This window comes from Monodon monoceros, unplaced genomic scaffold, assembly GCF_005190385.1.
Source record: "Monodon monoceros isolate NGI ecotype Baffin Bay Population unplaced genomic scaffold, NGI_Narwhal_1 Super_Scaffold_13, whole genome shotgun sequence".
Classification (NCBI taxonomy): domain Eukaryota; kingdom Metazoa; phylum Chordata; class Mammalia; order Artiodactyla; family Monodontidae; genus Monodon; species Monodon monoceros.
Window position 1 is genome coordinate 28959038 of NW_021703769.1, and position 13722 is coordinate 28972759.

General features: G+C 55.9%; 1 protein-coding gene across 9 annotated transcripts in view; it reads left to right on the forward strand.

Annotated features, from left to right (window-relative positions):
• EBF4 (EBF family member 4) overlaps window positions 1-9379 on the forward strand; it is a 55057-nt gene extending 45678 nt beyond the window's left edge. For 3 of the 9 annotated variants that reach the window (XR_003793323.1, XR_003793322.1, XR_003793319.1), the window contains 9 exons: window positions 726-843; window positions 942-1075; window positions 1168-1294; window positions 2833-2921; window positions 3046-3111; window positions 3209-3386; window positions 3481-3669; window positions 6800-8325; window positions 8564-9342. Coding sequence is in view for 4 of the 9 variants with exons in the window: in XM_029221872.1 (XP_029077705.1) it covers window positions 726-843; window positions 942-1075; window positions 1168-1294; window positions 2833-2921; window positions 3046-3386; window positions 3481-3669; window positions 5048-5381 (1332 nt within the window). In the remaining 5 variants the exon portion in view is untranslated. Of the gene's footprint in view, window positions 1-725; window positions 844-941; window positions 1076-1167; window positions 1295-2832; window positions 2922-3045; window positions 3387-3480; window positions 3670-5047; window positions 8326-8563 lie in introns of those variants that run through there. The other 6 variants (XR_003793320.1, XR_003793321.1, XM_029221869.1 and 3 more) reach the window with 6 other exon arrangements.
• The last annotated feature ends 4343 nt before the right edge of the window (window positions 9380-13722 follow it).

The following is a 13722-nucleotide window of genomic DNA, read 5'->3' on the forward strand; positions in this document are numbered from 1 at the left end:
GGGAGGCTGTGGCCCTGCCACCCTGAGAAAGGCCCCAGGGACAGACCCCTGCACAGACCAGTGCTTTGGAGCCTGGTGCTTGCTGGGGGTGGGGCAGCTCTGTCTCAACTTAAGCTGGCTGCCAAGGGAGGCTTCATTAGAGTCCCACTTAAGGAGATGCTAATTGTGACATTTTTACATGATTAACAACCCAGCTAATTTGCATAGCGTGAAGCAGAGAGCAGCTGCCCTTAGCACATCCCCAACCTGCACACCCCACCCAGTGAAGGGTAGGGGGTAGAAGGAGGTAGCCCCAATTTCCTCCCAAGAGCGGGGGCTCCTGCTGATGGGCTCTCGGGCCAATGCTCCCCCTCCATCAAAACACTCACTCCCACTTGCCTAAGACCCATTCCTGCCTTGGAGCGCTAGGAATACAGCCTGTGGTACGTGTGGGTGCAAAAACTGTAGCCACTCTGCCCGAGGAGTCAGAGATTTTTCTTCAGGGCTTTTGATTTTTCTAGCTCCTGGAGGTCAGTTCCCCTGGGCAGCCAGAGACTGTGCATCTGAGGGTGTCACCTAACCCAGCTGGTCCCCCTTCCACCAGCTCAGCTCCAGAGGGGCTGAAGCTCTTCCCCATGCCAGTGACCCTGAACTACAGTATCCAGCCACCGGCCTCAAGTTGCCAGTGCCCCCCAGCAGTCCCTTACTGGAAGCCCCAGCCAGGCTGGCCTTGGCTCTCCCCACAGGTGGTGGTATCCACAACGGTGAGCGTGGATGGACACGTGCTGGCCGTGTCCGACAACATGTTTGTGCACAACAACTCCAAGCATGGCCGCAGGGCGCGCCGCCTGGACCCCTCCGAAGGTCAGGACCCCCAGGCCAGCCCCGCTGCCGCAGGCCCAGCCAGCCCCAGTCCCCACCTTGGCATGGGCCCCTGACCTGGCTCCTCTCCTGCCTCCCAGCTGCCACCCCCTGCATCAAGGCCATCAGTCCTGGGGAGGGCTGGACCACGGGCGGCGCCACCGTCATTGTCATCGGCGACAACTTCTTCGACGGGTTGCAGGTCGTGTTTGGGAACGTGCTCGTGTGGAGTGAGGTGGGCCGCTCCCGCCGGTCTCCCTCCCAGCCTGGGGCTGGACCCTGCCCTCGCCGGGTCAGAACCCGCAGGCCTCCCCTCTCCCCTCGCAGCTCATCACGCCCCACGCCATACGGGTGCAGACGCCCCCACGGCACATCCCTGGGGTGGTGGAGGTGACCCTGTCCTACAAGTCCAAGCAATTTTGCAAGGGAGCCCCCGGCCGCTTTGTCTACACAGGTAAGGAGTCAGGGGGGTGAAGGGAGGCCCAGGGTTGTGGGATGGAGCCCCACGCCGCACACACCAGCCCTGGTGTAGGAGTCAGCGAATAGCCAGGCCCCCTAAGCCCCTGCTGGCACTCACCCCATATCCCAGGACACCTCCTCTCCGGACCTTCTTTCCCTGTGCTTCTGTTTCCTTCCCTGGCCTCCACGTCCTCAGACGCCCTGCCCGGACATTCTCTCTGCCTCCAGCATTCTCCAGAGCAACTCCCCCCACCCCCTTCACCTTCTGCACTCCCCAGTGTCTAGAACATCTCCACAGGGAGATTTATTTCAAAGATGCCCCCAAATAGCTTGCTGCTCCCCAAATCTTCCCGGTTCTCTTGGTTCCCCCAAGCCACCGCAGGCTTCACGTTGCATGCACACGAACACACACACACACACCTTGCATGAAGCCAGGGCGAGAAGTTAACACAAGACGGGAGTGTAAGCTACTCCTGAAGATGTGGCTTCATCCCCCTTCCCAGGTCTATCTGACCACTGGCCCGTATCCTCTCCACATCCACCATCTGGCACTTTTCCCCATTCCCCCACCCCACCTAACAGACATTCACCAAGCCCTTCAAGGGGCACTGGACACTCAGTAGTGACCCTACTTACTGTCGGGGAGCTCCAGTATAAGAGTGAGGGGGGAACACAGGGAACACAGCATGGGGTGGGTAGAGTTACACAATAGAGGAGCTAGTGGTTGTCAGAGAAAACCTCCAGGCACGAGTGTGGACTAAACTGCTAAGCTGGAACCAGAGGGGTGAATAAGGAGGTAGAGATGAGGAGGAAAAGGCATCCCCGGAGAAGGAATGGCAAGTACGAAGACCGGTGAAGGAGTGCCTTACGTTTTAGGGGAAACTAAAGGAAATTCACTAAATCTAGAGTTGGAGGTGGAGAAGGTAGGTAGGGCTTTGAGGCTGGTAAGATAGGTCGGGGCCAGGCTACAGGAGGAGGTGAGGAGGAGGAGGAGGGCTTCGGGAGCCAGGTTAGGAGGCTGCAGCGTCCTCCCCAGAGCCCTGGGTGTGGGGCAGCCCACTCCTGGGACACAGGCATACCCCTAACGGTCAGGTGCCGCTGAGAGGCCACCAGAGCTGTGATACATGAAGACTGTTGGGTATTTTTTTTCTTTTTTTATAATAAATAATTCACTCCTGATAAGACCAAATGCAGACAAAACTTTCCAGTCCTGCCCCTAGGAATACGGAAGCTAATATATACACAGTTGCCTTTTTTCTAATCACAAATGGGATCGTATAGTGCATGTGTGTTAATGCCAAGCAGCTGGCACAGAGCCTGGCTCAGTAAACATTTGTTGAATGAATGAGCAAGAAAGGAACTGAGGAAACTTCCCGAGCCTCGCTGACCCGAGTGCCCGGAGTTTTCCGAGAGGCTTGGGCTGGCCTTGGAGGAGGTCTGCAGCAAGGCTCCCGGACTGGTTGCTGGCGGGCTTGGCCCTGCCCTGGCGCCGTGCCGGGAGGGGCGTCCTCCAAACACCGCCCCTCTCCCCAGCCCTGAATGAGCCCACCATTGACTACGGATTCCAGAGGCTACAGAAAGTCATTCCCAGACACCCCGGAGACCCCGAGAGGCTGCCCAAGGTACTCAGAGGAGCGGGGCGGGGAGAAGGGTGTCCGGTGGCCGAGGGGAGAAGAGGCGGCTCCCGGCCCCTCTGCCGCCCCCGGGGCCGCCCCTCCGTCCGGCTGTTTTCCTCCTTGCCCCCAGGAAGTGCTGCTGAAGCGGGCGGCCGACTTGGCGGAGGCCCTGTACGGAGTGCCCGGCGGCAACCAGGTATGGCGCCTCCGCCCGCCTCCCCGCGCCGGGCCCGGGGCTGCCCGCTTCCCGGTGCCCGCGGCTGCCCCGGCCGTGCCCGCTCTTGTCTTCGCAGGAGCTCCTCCTGAAGCGCGCAGCAGACGTGGCCGAGGCTCTGTACAGCGCCCCCCGCGCGCCCGCGCCGCTCGGGCCCCTGGCCCCCAGCCACCCGCACCCCGCCGTCGTGGGCATCAACGCCTTCAGCAGCCCGCTGGCCATTGCCGTCGGGGACGCCACGCCAGGGCCGGAGCCGGGTGCGTCCCGCCGCCCTCGCCCTCCCAGCCGCCGGCGCAGCTCGGACTGCCCCTTCCCTGCCGGCGCGCGCCCCTGACGGCCGCTCTCCCGCAGGCTACGCGCGCAGCTGCGGCAGTGCGTCCCCCCGCGGGTTCGCGCCCAGCCCGGGCTCGCAGCAGAGTGGCTACGGCGGCGGCCTCGGAGCTGGCCTCGGCGGCTACGGGGCGCCGGGCGTGGCCGGCCTCGGTGTGCCCGCGTCCCCCAGCTTCCTCAATGGCTCCACGGCCACATCGCCCTTCGCCAGTGAGTGTCCCCTGCCTCCCGGGGAGTGGGGGAGGGACCAGGCCCCGGGGAGCAGAATGGGGCTCAGCCCAGCTCCATCCTAGCCTATGAGGGGTGGGGGGAGCTCCTGTCACCTGTCGCGTGAGCACCGACCCTGGCCTTGCCCTCAGAGGCAAGGGCAGCCCTCTCTGTGTTCGACCTCTCTCTCTCTGCCTTTGGAGACCCAGCCCTCAACCCCGGCGCCGGGGCACTTCTTGCACTTTTAGTTCTCTTTGCTGACAACAGTTGTGCACATGGCTTCTAGCCTTCCCCTCCTACTGAAACGAGCTTTAACACAGGGACATCCTGCTTAAACCTAGTGGACCGCCAACCTTTCCAATCTTATGCCAGGACTTCAGGAGGAGGGCTGGTGCCCCCTGCCGGAAGCCCAAGGGAACTCAGGGCCCAAGAAAAGTAGGTTTCCACCTGGCCCCACGCCCCCCAGGAGAGGCAGGGGCCTGAGGAGGGAAGACGTGGCTCCCAGCAATCTGGTTGGGCAGAGCAAGAATTCTGTGTAGTCAGACACCTGGACTCACAGTTTGATTGTCCAAATCAGGAGCTGTCTGACATTCAGCAGGTTACTTCACTTCAGTTTCCTCTCTGTAAAACCGGATCAGTACCACCTGTTGCCTAGGGTTGTTCTCAGACCTGAATGTGCCACTGTGCATAAAGGGCCCAGACGCAGTTCAGAAAGAGTGTGTGAATTTACATCCCAGCACTGGCTGTGGGCATTAACCGTCTTCTGTCTGGCTTCTTGGGGTGGCAGCTCAGAGCTGGGTGGATGGGCGACGGGGCGTTTATGCTTTTACCATGCACTGCCCTCAAGTCCCTCCTTCCAACAGCAAATTCCAGAACAGCCTGTTTGCAGGTTCTTACAGCGTAGCTATTCAGCAGACATGTTTTTAAAGCACCCAGCTTGGGGGATTGCTCCACCCCTGCTCACATACAAGGAGCCTCCCCCATCAATTGTAAGAGAGATTGCACCTTGAGTCCTGGGAGACGCTGTCGTGCCAGAGGAATGGGGAAGGTTGGCCAAGGAGGCTTTTCCTGCCATTCCTTCGCCTGTCCCCTGTCATATGTTTGCTATTGCTGAAGACCAACATATCTGGCACCTGCCTAGCCTTCCTTCCCATGGCCTACATCCTGAGTACTGCTCTTTTTGGCTGTGGGTTTGAGTCTGGCTCTCTACGTCTGGCCTGGGCTCAATGTTTGGGACCAGAAGCCCCATGTTGCTGGTGTCCACACAAACCATGACCCTCCGGTGTCCCCACCAAGACTCCTGTCTCCCCTTTGCTCAGGCCAGGCTCCACTGCTCCTACTTCCCTTCAGTTCTGGAAAGTATTCTTACCACCTCTCTCAGGGTGCCCCCCAGGTCGAAGCTGGTGGAGCTTGGAACACCAGCCCCCCTTCTCCGCCGCACACACAGTGCAGTCAGCAGTGGAGGAACACACTGCCCCAGTGGGCAAAAGCCAGCCACCCGGGGTCTTCCCATTCAGCCAGGAGATCAAGAATTCTACAGCTGCTTAAGCCTCACTCCAGCATCAACTGGGGACACCCTGGGCTGGCCTAAGGGTCAGTCCCATCTGGTGGGATTGTCCTGTCCAGTCCCCATCCTCTCCCCCTTGTGCACGACGCTTTGTGGTGAAGCTCCAGTGGGCATCATTCTCATTGAGTTTGCCAGGACGTGCCTGTAATGACCTCCGGAACTGTCCCTGCCAGAGGCTGTCTGCTCGGACCTCCCCTCTGTCTTCTGCTTCAGCCGCCAGCAGCCCTGGACTGAACCACAACTCCCAGTACTACCCAAGCTACAAAATGTGGCTGTGAGCTCTGGGCCTTGAGAGATACAGTACATTTTCTGGCATTTATTTCAAGCCCTCCACGGAGCTCCATGGATCTCATGAGCTAGCAGTCAGCATTGTCTTAAAAGGAGACGGTGATCCATGGGGCCGAGTACATTTGGAACAGGGGCAGCTGTTGAAGGCATCACTGTTCCAAAGGGGGTGGGTGGGGGGTGTTCTGATACCAAAAGCATCTTTCTCAGGCTGCTGGTTTCTTTCAGGAAACCCCCACCCTCATCCCATTGCCCGCTGCCTGGACAACACTCAAATCACAGTCTTATTGGTCTTTAGAAGAGAGAGGCAGGGAATTGTGTTCAGATGAGGTTGTAGAAAGGGGAATCCAGAGATGGCCTGGGCAGAAGCCCCCAGGAGAGGAGGCTGCAAGAAGGAGGGGCAGGCAAAAGCTGTGTGCAGGAGGCTCCCTGGCTATTCCCAGGAGAGCAAGCCACAGCCATGGGGGCTAGGGGGTTAGGGAACAGGAAGATCTGAGGATTTGGATCTCTGTACCTTTCTTTAAAATGGACCTGCTGGAAGAGGGAGATCCAGGAGGCCTCCAGGACCAGGGCTGAATATGATGAGGACCTGCATTAAGCTGGAAGAGAACAGAGTGTCAGGGGTTGGAGGGAGTGTAATTGGTAAGGGGAACATATTTGTGGGGGGAGTAAGGGTTCTTGTGTGAGCTGTGATCCTGGACAGAGGGGCCTTATAACAAGAGCCTATGTGTACCCCCCAAACTTTGTCCCTGGCCACTTGCCCCAGCTCTGCTATGAACCCTGACCTTTGACTCTAACCTTGATGCCCCAGGGCCCATCAATGTTTCTTAGTGTCTCAGAATCCCAGTGGTTTTCAGCAGGAATCCTAACCTGTTTCATTTCTTGCTCATGCCTCATCTTTGCGGGCACCTCTCAGTATCTGGTTTTGTTGGATGTTCTGGTTTTGCTTTCATTTTTTGGGTTTTGTTTGTTTGTTTGTTTTTAACCTCATCTGGCCCTATCATCTCCAATGCTAAGAAAGGGTCTCCAGAACCCCCAAAAGGGCAAATGCTAGCCCGCAACCCCAGAGGCTCCCAGCCTGCCTCCAGACTCTACCCTGTACTGGTCTCCCCAGGACCCTCACAGCCCCCAGTGTGGGCTGAGCCTGGCACCCAGGTCAGCAGCCCGCACAGGGCATACTTCTCATGCCAGGGCAGCAACCGAGCTGCTCACTCTGGTGCTGTCTCCCTGTTGTGTCTCCCACCGCCTTCCCTGCTGCGCCTGCCCCTCCCCGCCCTGGAGTCATGCCCTCTAGCCCCCCGCTGGCCGCTGCCTCCTCTATGTCCCTCCCGGCGGCTGCCCCCACCACCAGCGTCTTCTCCTTCTCGCCTGTCAACATGATCTCCGCTGTCAAACAGAGGAGTGCTTTCGCCCCCGTGCTGCGCCCACCCAGCTCCCCACCCCAGGCCTGCCCCAGAGCCCATGGAGAGGGGCTTCCAGGTGAGTGCTCCGTGCTGCCTCGCTGGAACCTGGCAGAGCAGCTGGGCCTGCGCAGCCCACTCCATCCACATCTCACAAAGAGCTTCAAGCCAGGTGACCAGTTCTCCCTGGGGGTTGCAGAGGAGGGAGCTCCGCAGGGGTTCAAGGAGGTCCATCTGGACCCCACTTCCCTGGGCCTCATAGCTTGGGACGGTCTCACTCTGGACCATCAAGGAGACAACAATACCAGTTGGAGAAGGTCTGGAAACCACTTCGAGGCCTCATCCAGTTGAGCCCAGAGTAAAGACCCAACATGCAGAGCTGGAAAAACCCCACCGTGGGCTGCGTGCCTTTGACCTGTACCTGCCTATGTCCACTGGAGGATAGCACACACCACTGTGAGAGACCAGGCCACTTGCTGGATGGAGGGGGACTGGCCTTAGATAAGGCTTAGCCCAGCTTCACCTTCCCCATTTACAGATAGGGAATTGAGACCAGGTCACCCCTCCTGCAGCCCATTAGTGAAATGATTGTTATTTGCCATTTATCAATCTCCTCCAAGTCAACATCCAACTTAAAGCCTGGGTTCTAACCAGTAGTGTATATAGCAAGTCAAAAAGAGTTGCATCCCTTAGAATAAGATGACTTTTGGGGTGGGCTTGTTAGATGATGCTCTAGGATAATTCAAAGTGGAACACAGTTATATTTAGCCTTGTTTCCAAGTTTTGGATAATTTTTCTTAACCTAAGTGTGTCTGGAGCTTAAAATGCAGGGAATAGGAAGGACAGAAGGCCACCAGTTTCTCCTGCAGCAAACCATGGGAAGGGGGTTAGAAAGAGGCAAGGGTGATGGAAGTGATGAATTTCGTGGGGGTGTGGGAGGAAGACATGCTGCTACCGCTGCATTGGGTATCTGTACTCCTGGAGGCTGACCTCTTCCCTTTGCTGTCCTGATACATGGCCGTCTGCTTCCTCACCTTGAGACAGGCCCTCTGAAGGAGACAGGCTGGGAAGAAGAGCCCAGAGTCATGTCTCTCGATTGAAGAAACTAGGGGGTCAAGGGCTTGGGGCTGTACCTCCTAAGAGGTCTGGGGGGCACACCTCACCTAACTGTCTGTGGTGCTGGGCCTAGGCTAGGACTGGGGGTGGCTGACTACCTTCAAGGCTCTTGATAGTTCTGCCCTCAAAAAGTGCCATATGTCCTGCATGCTGCCCCCAGTCGAGAGGGGCACAGGCTACACAGGGCTTATGGCTCCCCTGCTTGGTTACTGCAGACCAGCCTTTTGAAGATTCTGACAAGTTCCACTCTCCAGCTCGGGGGCTTCAGGGCCTGGCGTACTCCTAATTACGGTAGGTCTCTGGCTGAGTCTTGCTTCCCTTCCTGACCTTGGATGGGCTCTCTCCAAAAGACTTTAGCAGGGATGGGGTGTTGGGGTCCATGTCTCCCTCTCCAGAGCCCATCTAGACAGCTGTCAGGGCCACATAGCCCAGCCCAGTGGCCCAGGCTGAACAAGAGGCGAGAAGTGGCTTCCTGTCCGCTTGCAGCCGGCCTTCCTACAGGACCTTCATCTTTTCCTCTCCCCACCAGGTCTACAGGTGTTGTTCCCACTGAGCCCGGACTAGTGGTCCCTCCAGGATTCACGCCCATGCCCTGGATGGCAGCACAGACAGATGCAGGGCCAGGGCTGCAGGCAGACTTCAACCCACAGGCCTGAACAGGGAGAGGCCTTCCTCCCTGTGCTCAAGGGCCCCTCCGTCCCACAGGCTTCTCTCACCTCCCTTGAGGCTGGTTGGAAGCCCCAGCACTGTGCTGATGCTCTTGTTAGGAGAGCATCCCGTGGAGGTGCTGGATGCCTGACCTCAATTGCTGGGTCGGTTCCTCTGGAAGCGATGGACCTTGTGCAGACCAAGGGCATCTGGTGACAGGAGCATGGGATGGGGAGTATGATAAGGAGCTCAGGAAGAGGTGGCCTGGGAAGGTCCTGTTTGCGTCTGACCCATCTCAACCATCCCAAATACTCTCCAGGACGAGGGGTGGTGCCCAGCAGCCTCAGGAGGCCTGCCTAGGCTCCCATGGAGCTTCTGACAGCCACTTGATTCTGTGGCCGCCCCACTTCCTTTGAGTCCTGAGCACTCATGCTTGCCACATCATGAATCCCGGTGGGGGCTTTGGGCATGAAGGGTGCAGAAGAGGAGGTGCCAGGCCCCCTGGTTGTGGATCTTGCCCTCAGTGGATGTCTCATGGACTCTGGCCCCACACACAGATGACTCTGGCTGGCCCCATAGAACCATGGAACGAGTCCAGCTGCCCCTGGTCTCATACTCTGCTCTGCTGAGGTTGGAGAAAACAATAAACACAGGTGCAGGTGGCCACCTAGCCTCTCTTGTCTGCTTCCTTGGTGTGGGTCTGCTTTTCTCAGCAGCTCTGCAACTCTAAACCATGCCCCTGGGCAGCCTTCTTATACCTTGGACTTTTTCAACAGCATCAGAGTTCAACTGAGCAAGTATTCCCTGCCCCATATCTGCTCTTGGGTACTGAGTTGGGGGGTTTGGGGAGGGGTGGGAGGACACGGCTCAGCCCTGAGAACTCTGGCTGGGAGCCCATTCTGGGCACTGAGGACTCAGTCCCCCAGCTGTCTGAGCAGGACCAAGGTTGGGGGTGTCAGAAGGACATTGCTGGGAACCAGAACAGAGCCAACTAAATACTACCCAGATGTACAGAGGCTCAGAAGTGAAATCCTTCTTGACTGGAGGCTGCTGGGTGGGGCAAATTTTGGCTCCTAGGATTGCCTGATTAAGTGACACCCCAAACTTCCTCCCTCCTTCCCAGGCCTAGGCACTTTCCAGCTCTCCTGTCTCAGAGTTTTGGAGGATGGGTGGTAGAAAGGCAAGATTCCCAGGCTCATCTACCCAACTGCTAGGATGAATCCCAGTTCTCCCCCTGAAACGTGTTCCCTAGACCCCAAAGGTCTAGCTTTCTGGCACTGGAAGCCACTTTTTTCATGCACTGTCCAGAGATCCCAGGGTCCAACTCCAGGCCTCAAGCTTCCTTTTCTCTCCTCCTGACAGCAGTCCTTTGCTCTGGCCACTGGAAACCTGTCCTTCCCCAACCCATGAGCCCATGCCTTGCAGCCCTCTGGACAAATAATACTTGCCAAGGCAGATAGGCTGGCCCTGTCCTTTAGAGGCCTCCACTTTCTTCTCTTGTGTTCCTGCCAATACCTGGGATTCATCTCACCGGGGCCCGTGATGAGATAGCCTCCTACCTAAGAATCCTGCTTTATTCTCAGTGCTCGCCTGGCCTCCCCTCAGTTCCTGCCTTCAGCCTGTGTTGCAGAGCCCCAAAACCTGCCAGCCATGCCCTGCTCCATTCAGGCTCCAAGCAGTTTCCACGGTCCAGGGCCCTCCCACGTTGATAATCTGCTGAGCGCTAATCTGTACCAGATGCAGGTTCCTGGAATGGGTCAGGTGCCGTGGTTGGTATAAATAAGATGTGATATTTGTCCTCGTAGATCTCACAACTGTCGTCAAGCCACCATTTGAGTCAACACTGCCCACTCCTGGGAATTCCCTGGTGGTCCAGTGGTTAGGACTCTGCACCTCCACTGCCAGGGGTCCCAGTTTAGGGAACTAAGATCCTGCAAGCAGCACAGTGTGGCAGGTTAGAGAGAGAGAGAGAGGTAGATAGATAGATAAATACTGCCCACTCCCTCATCCACAGCAGGCAGAGCTAATCACTATGATGTTTGCTCTGGACTGAATTGTGTCCTCTCAAAATTCATACATGGAGCCCAAACCCCTCTGCCTTTGTGGCTATATTTGGAGACAGGGCCTTTAAGGAGGTGATTAAGGTTAAATAAAGCCATAAGAGTGGGGCCCTAATCTGATAGAACTGTGTCCTTGTATGAAGAGGAAGAGACTCCAGAGCTCTCTGTCCACTATGTGAGGACACAGGCAAGAAGGCGGCCACCTACAAGTCAGGAAGAGTCCTCACCAGGGTTCAAATCAGCTTGCACCTTGATCTGGGACTTTTCTAGCTTCTGAAACTATGAGAAAATAAATTTCTTTGTTTAAGCTGCCTAGTCTATGGTATTTTATTATGGCAGCCCAGGCTGACTAACACAATATTCTTCCCGCATGTCTTGGTTTTGGTTCCCCAAGAAGCAGAACCTGAGACAGGTTCCCTGCTGGAGAACTCTGGAAGACAGTGTAGAACATAACTCAGGGTTTTCCCACCCAAGGGGCAGAGGATCTGGGATATTGATCCTCCAGCCCTCATCTGTCACTGCCCGGGGGCTGCTCCCAGGAGATTAACTCTCTGACCCTTCTGGCCTGCCTGTGTCTCCTGCAGAGAAAAAGCCATCAGTAGACTTTGTTGTAGGATATTGTAAGCAAATTCTGGAGCAGTGAGCCTGAGGGGGTATGAACAAGTAGAACCAACAGTTCTATGCCACAGACCCACCAGGGTCACAAAATCATTTTTAACACAGTCTCTAGTCAGGGCCATCACTTGAGATGAAAACTATTAACCAAATCTGGCAAATATCACACCAGGTCATTTTGTAGCCAATAAATCAGTGAGGAGTGAGTGAAACTGGACCATGAGTCATGGGTCAGTACCAGACAAGCCTGCAACCAAGTCTGGGTCTGCATCTGGATCTGCAGCAACTCCAGCAAAGCAACAAGGGCATTTTTTCCCGGGCCTCACAGCCAGAACACCTCTCTGGGCTTGCAACATTCTCTAGTCGAAAGGGACACCATTCTCCATAGATCCAGCCATCCTGACTCAGGATGATATTAAACTGAGTGGCAGAAGCTTGGTCTTGATCTTACATAAATCTGTATGGAGAACCCACTGCCCAGTAAATGCTAGCATATTTATTTATTTATTTTTGTCTGCATTGGGTCTTCGTTGCTGCACATGGGCTTTCTCTAGTTACGGTGAGCAGGGGCTACTCTTCATTGGGGTGCGCGGGCTTCTCATTGTGGTGGCTTCACTTTTGCGGAGCACGGGCTCTAGGCACGCAGGCTTCAGTAGTTGTGGCGTACGGGCTTAGTTGCTTCGCGGCATGTGGGATCTTCCCAGATCAGGGCTCGAACCCTTGTCCCCTGCATTGGCAGGCAGATTCTTAACCACTGCGCCACCGGGGAAGCCCCTAAATGCTAGCATATCACCAGGTCCTAGCCTAGTGACAGTCCTGAGGCCTTGTAGACAAGACAGGATTGATTGGTTCATGAGGACTGACCCCTGCAGGTGCTGGACATCCCAGGCCAGTGGTGGAAGTTCTAACCTTGCCCCAGTGCCTACGTTCATATCAGTCAGGGTGGCATCATGCACCCGGAATGGAGGTTGTCTTCGTGTGGATTCCCCCAGGAGCAGAGCCTGAGACAAAGATTTGTGCTCAGAGGGTTTATTTGGGAGGCAATCTCAGGAAGCACCAGTGAGGGAGGGGGGAAGGGAGGCAGGGAGAGTAAGGAAGCCCAATACAGTGTGCTTGTGAGCAAGTCACTCCTGTGAGTTTTCTGGAGCTTAATCCCACCAGGGAACTCTGGGAAACTGTATAAAACACACGCCTCAGAGATTTCCCACCTGAGGGGCCATGGAGCTTGTGTACTTACTTATACACCGACTTCTGTCAGTCAGTGGTCAGCAGCTTCCAGGGGCAGCAGGAGGGGAGCACCACCTTCCTGGAACTTCTAAGTGGCCTCGCAGGTGGTAACAGGCCCCAGAAGCTAGAGAAAGCTCTCAGGGGAAGAGATGCAGTGCTGGCAGATGGGGTCAGACAGGTGTACACTGAAGAGGTAAAGATGAGGGGTCTGGATGGGGCACAACAGTGCGTACCGGAGGTGGCCCCGGGCAGTCAGCCTGTGGAAGAGGAAGTTTTTCCTAGTTGAAGTAAGTTTATGAATTTTTCGTCATCTGTAGGTCCTGCCTCTCCTGGGACCAGGTGACAGAAATTCTGCTCAGACTGTTTCTAGTTGAGGTACCAAGATGCCAGGTGACAAAGGGGCCCTTCCCGGCATCAGCCTACCGCCGGGCTTTCTTTCCACAGGGCCGATGGGGTGGAAGTAAGATGGCGGTCAGATACTTTGTTGCTTGACCTTTAGAGACAGAGCATCTCCCAGGAAATCCTCTGCTTCCTTCCCACATATGTTTCCCAGCAGAACCAGGCTGCTGTGCCCTGCATCCTCGAGCAGCCTCTGGGGCTGTACTTGGCTCAGACAGGACCCACTGTGGACAGGTCTCACTGACTCAAGGGAAGCCCAGCAGCAGCTTTGACCAGCCCTACTGCTGACTGTTTTGCAAAATGTCCTCATTCTTCCCATTCCTGCCCTTATTGGCAGGGCCCTTATTTTTTTTCAAAAAGAAAAATCTCCCAGGGAACTCTTTGGTGGTTCAGCTCTTTCACTGCCGTGGCCTGGGTTCAATCCCTGGTTGGGGAACTAAGATCCCACAAGCCACACGGTGCAGCCAAACAAAAAGAAAAAGAAAAATCTCCCAGAAAAATGGAAACTGCTATGCAGTACAGAAAGGATGGTCTTTTCAATAAATGACATTAGGTCAACTGGATACTCATAAGACAAAATGAAACTTGACCTCTACCACATACCATTCACAAAAATCAGTTAAGATGGATTGTGGACCTAAATGTGAAAGTTAAAAAAATAAAGCCTCATGCCCTTGAAGATAAACTAGTAGTTGTTTGCCAGAGTAACCTCTAAGGTCTATTTCCCCCGCCATATGAT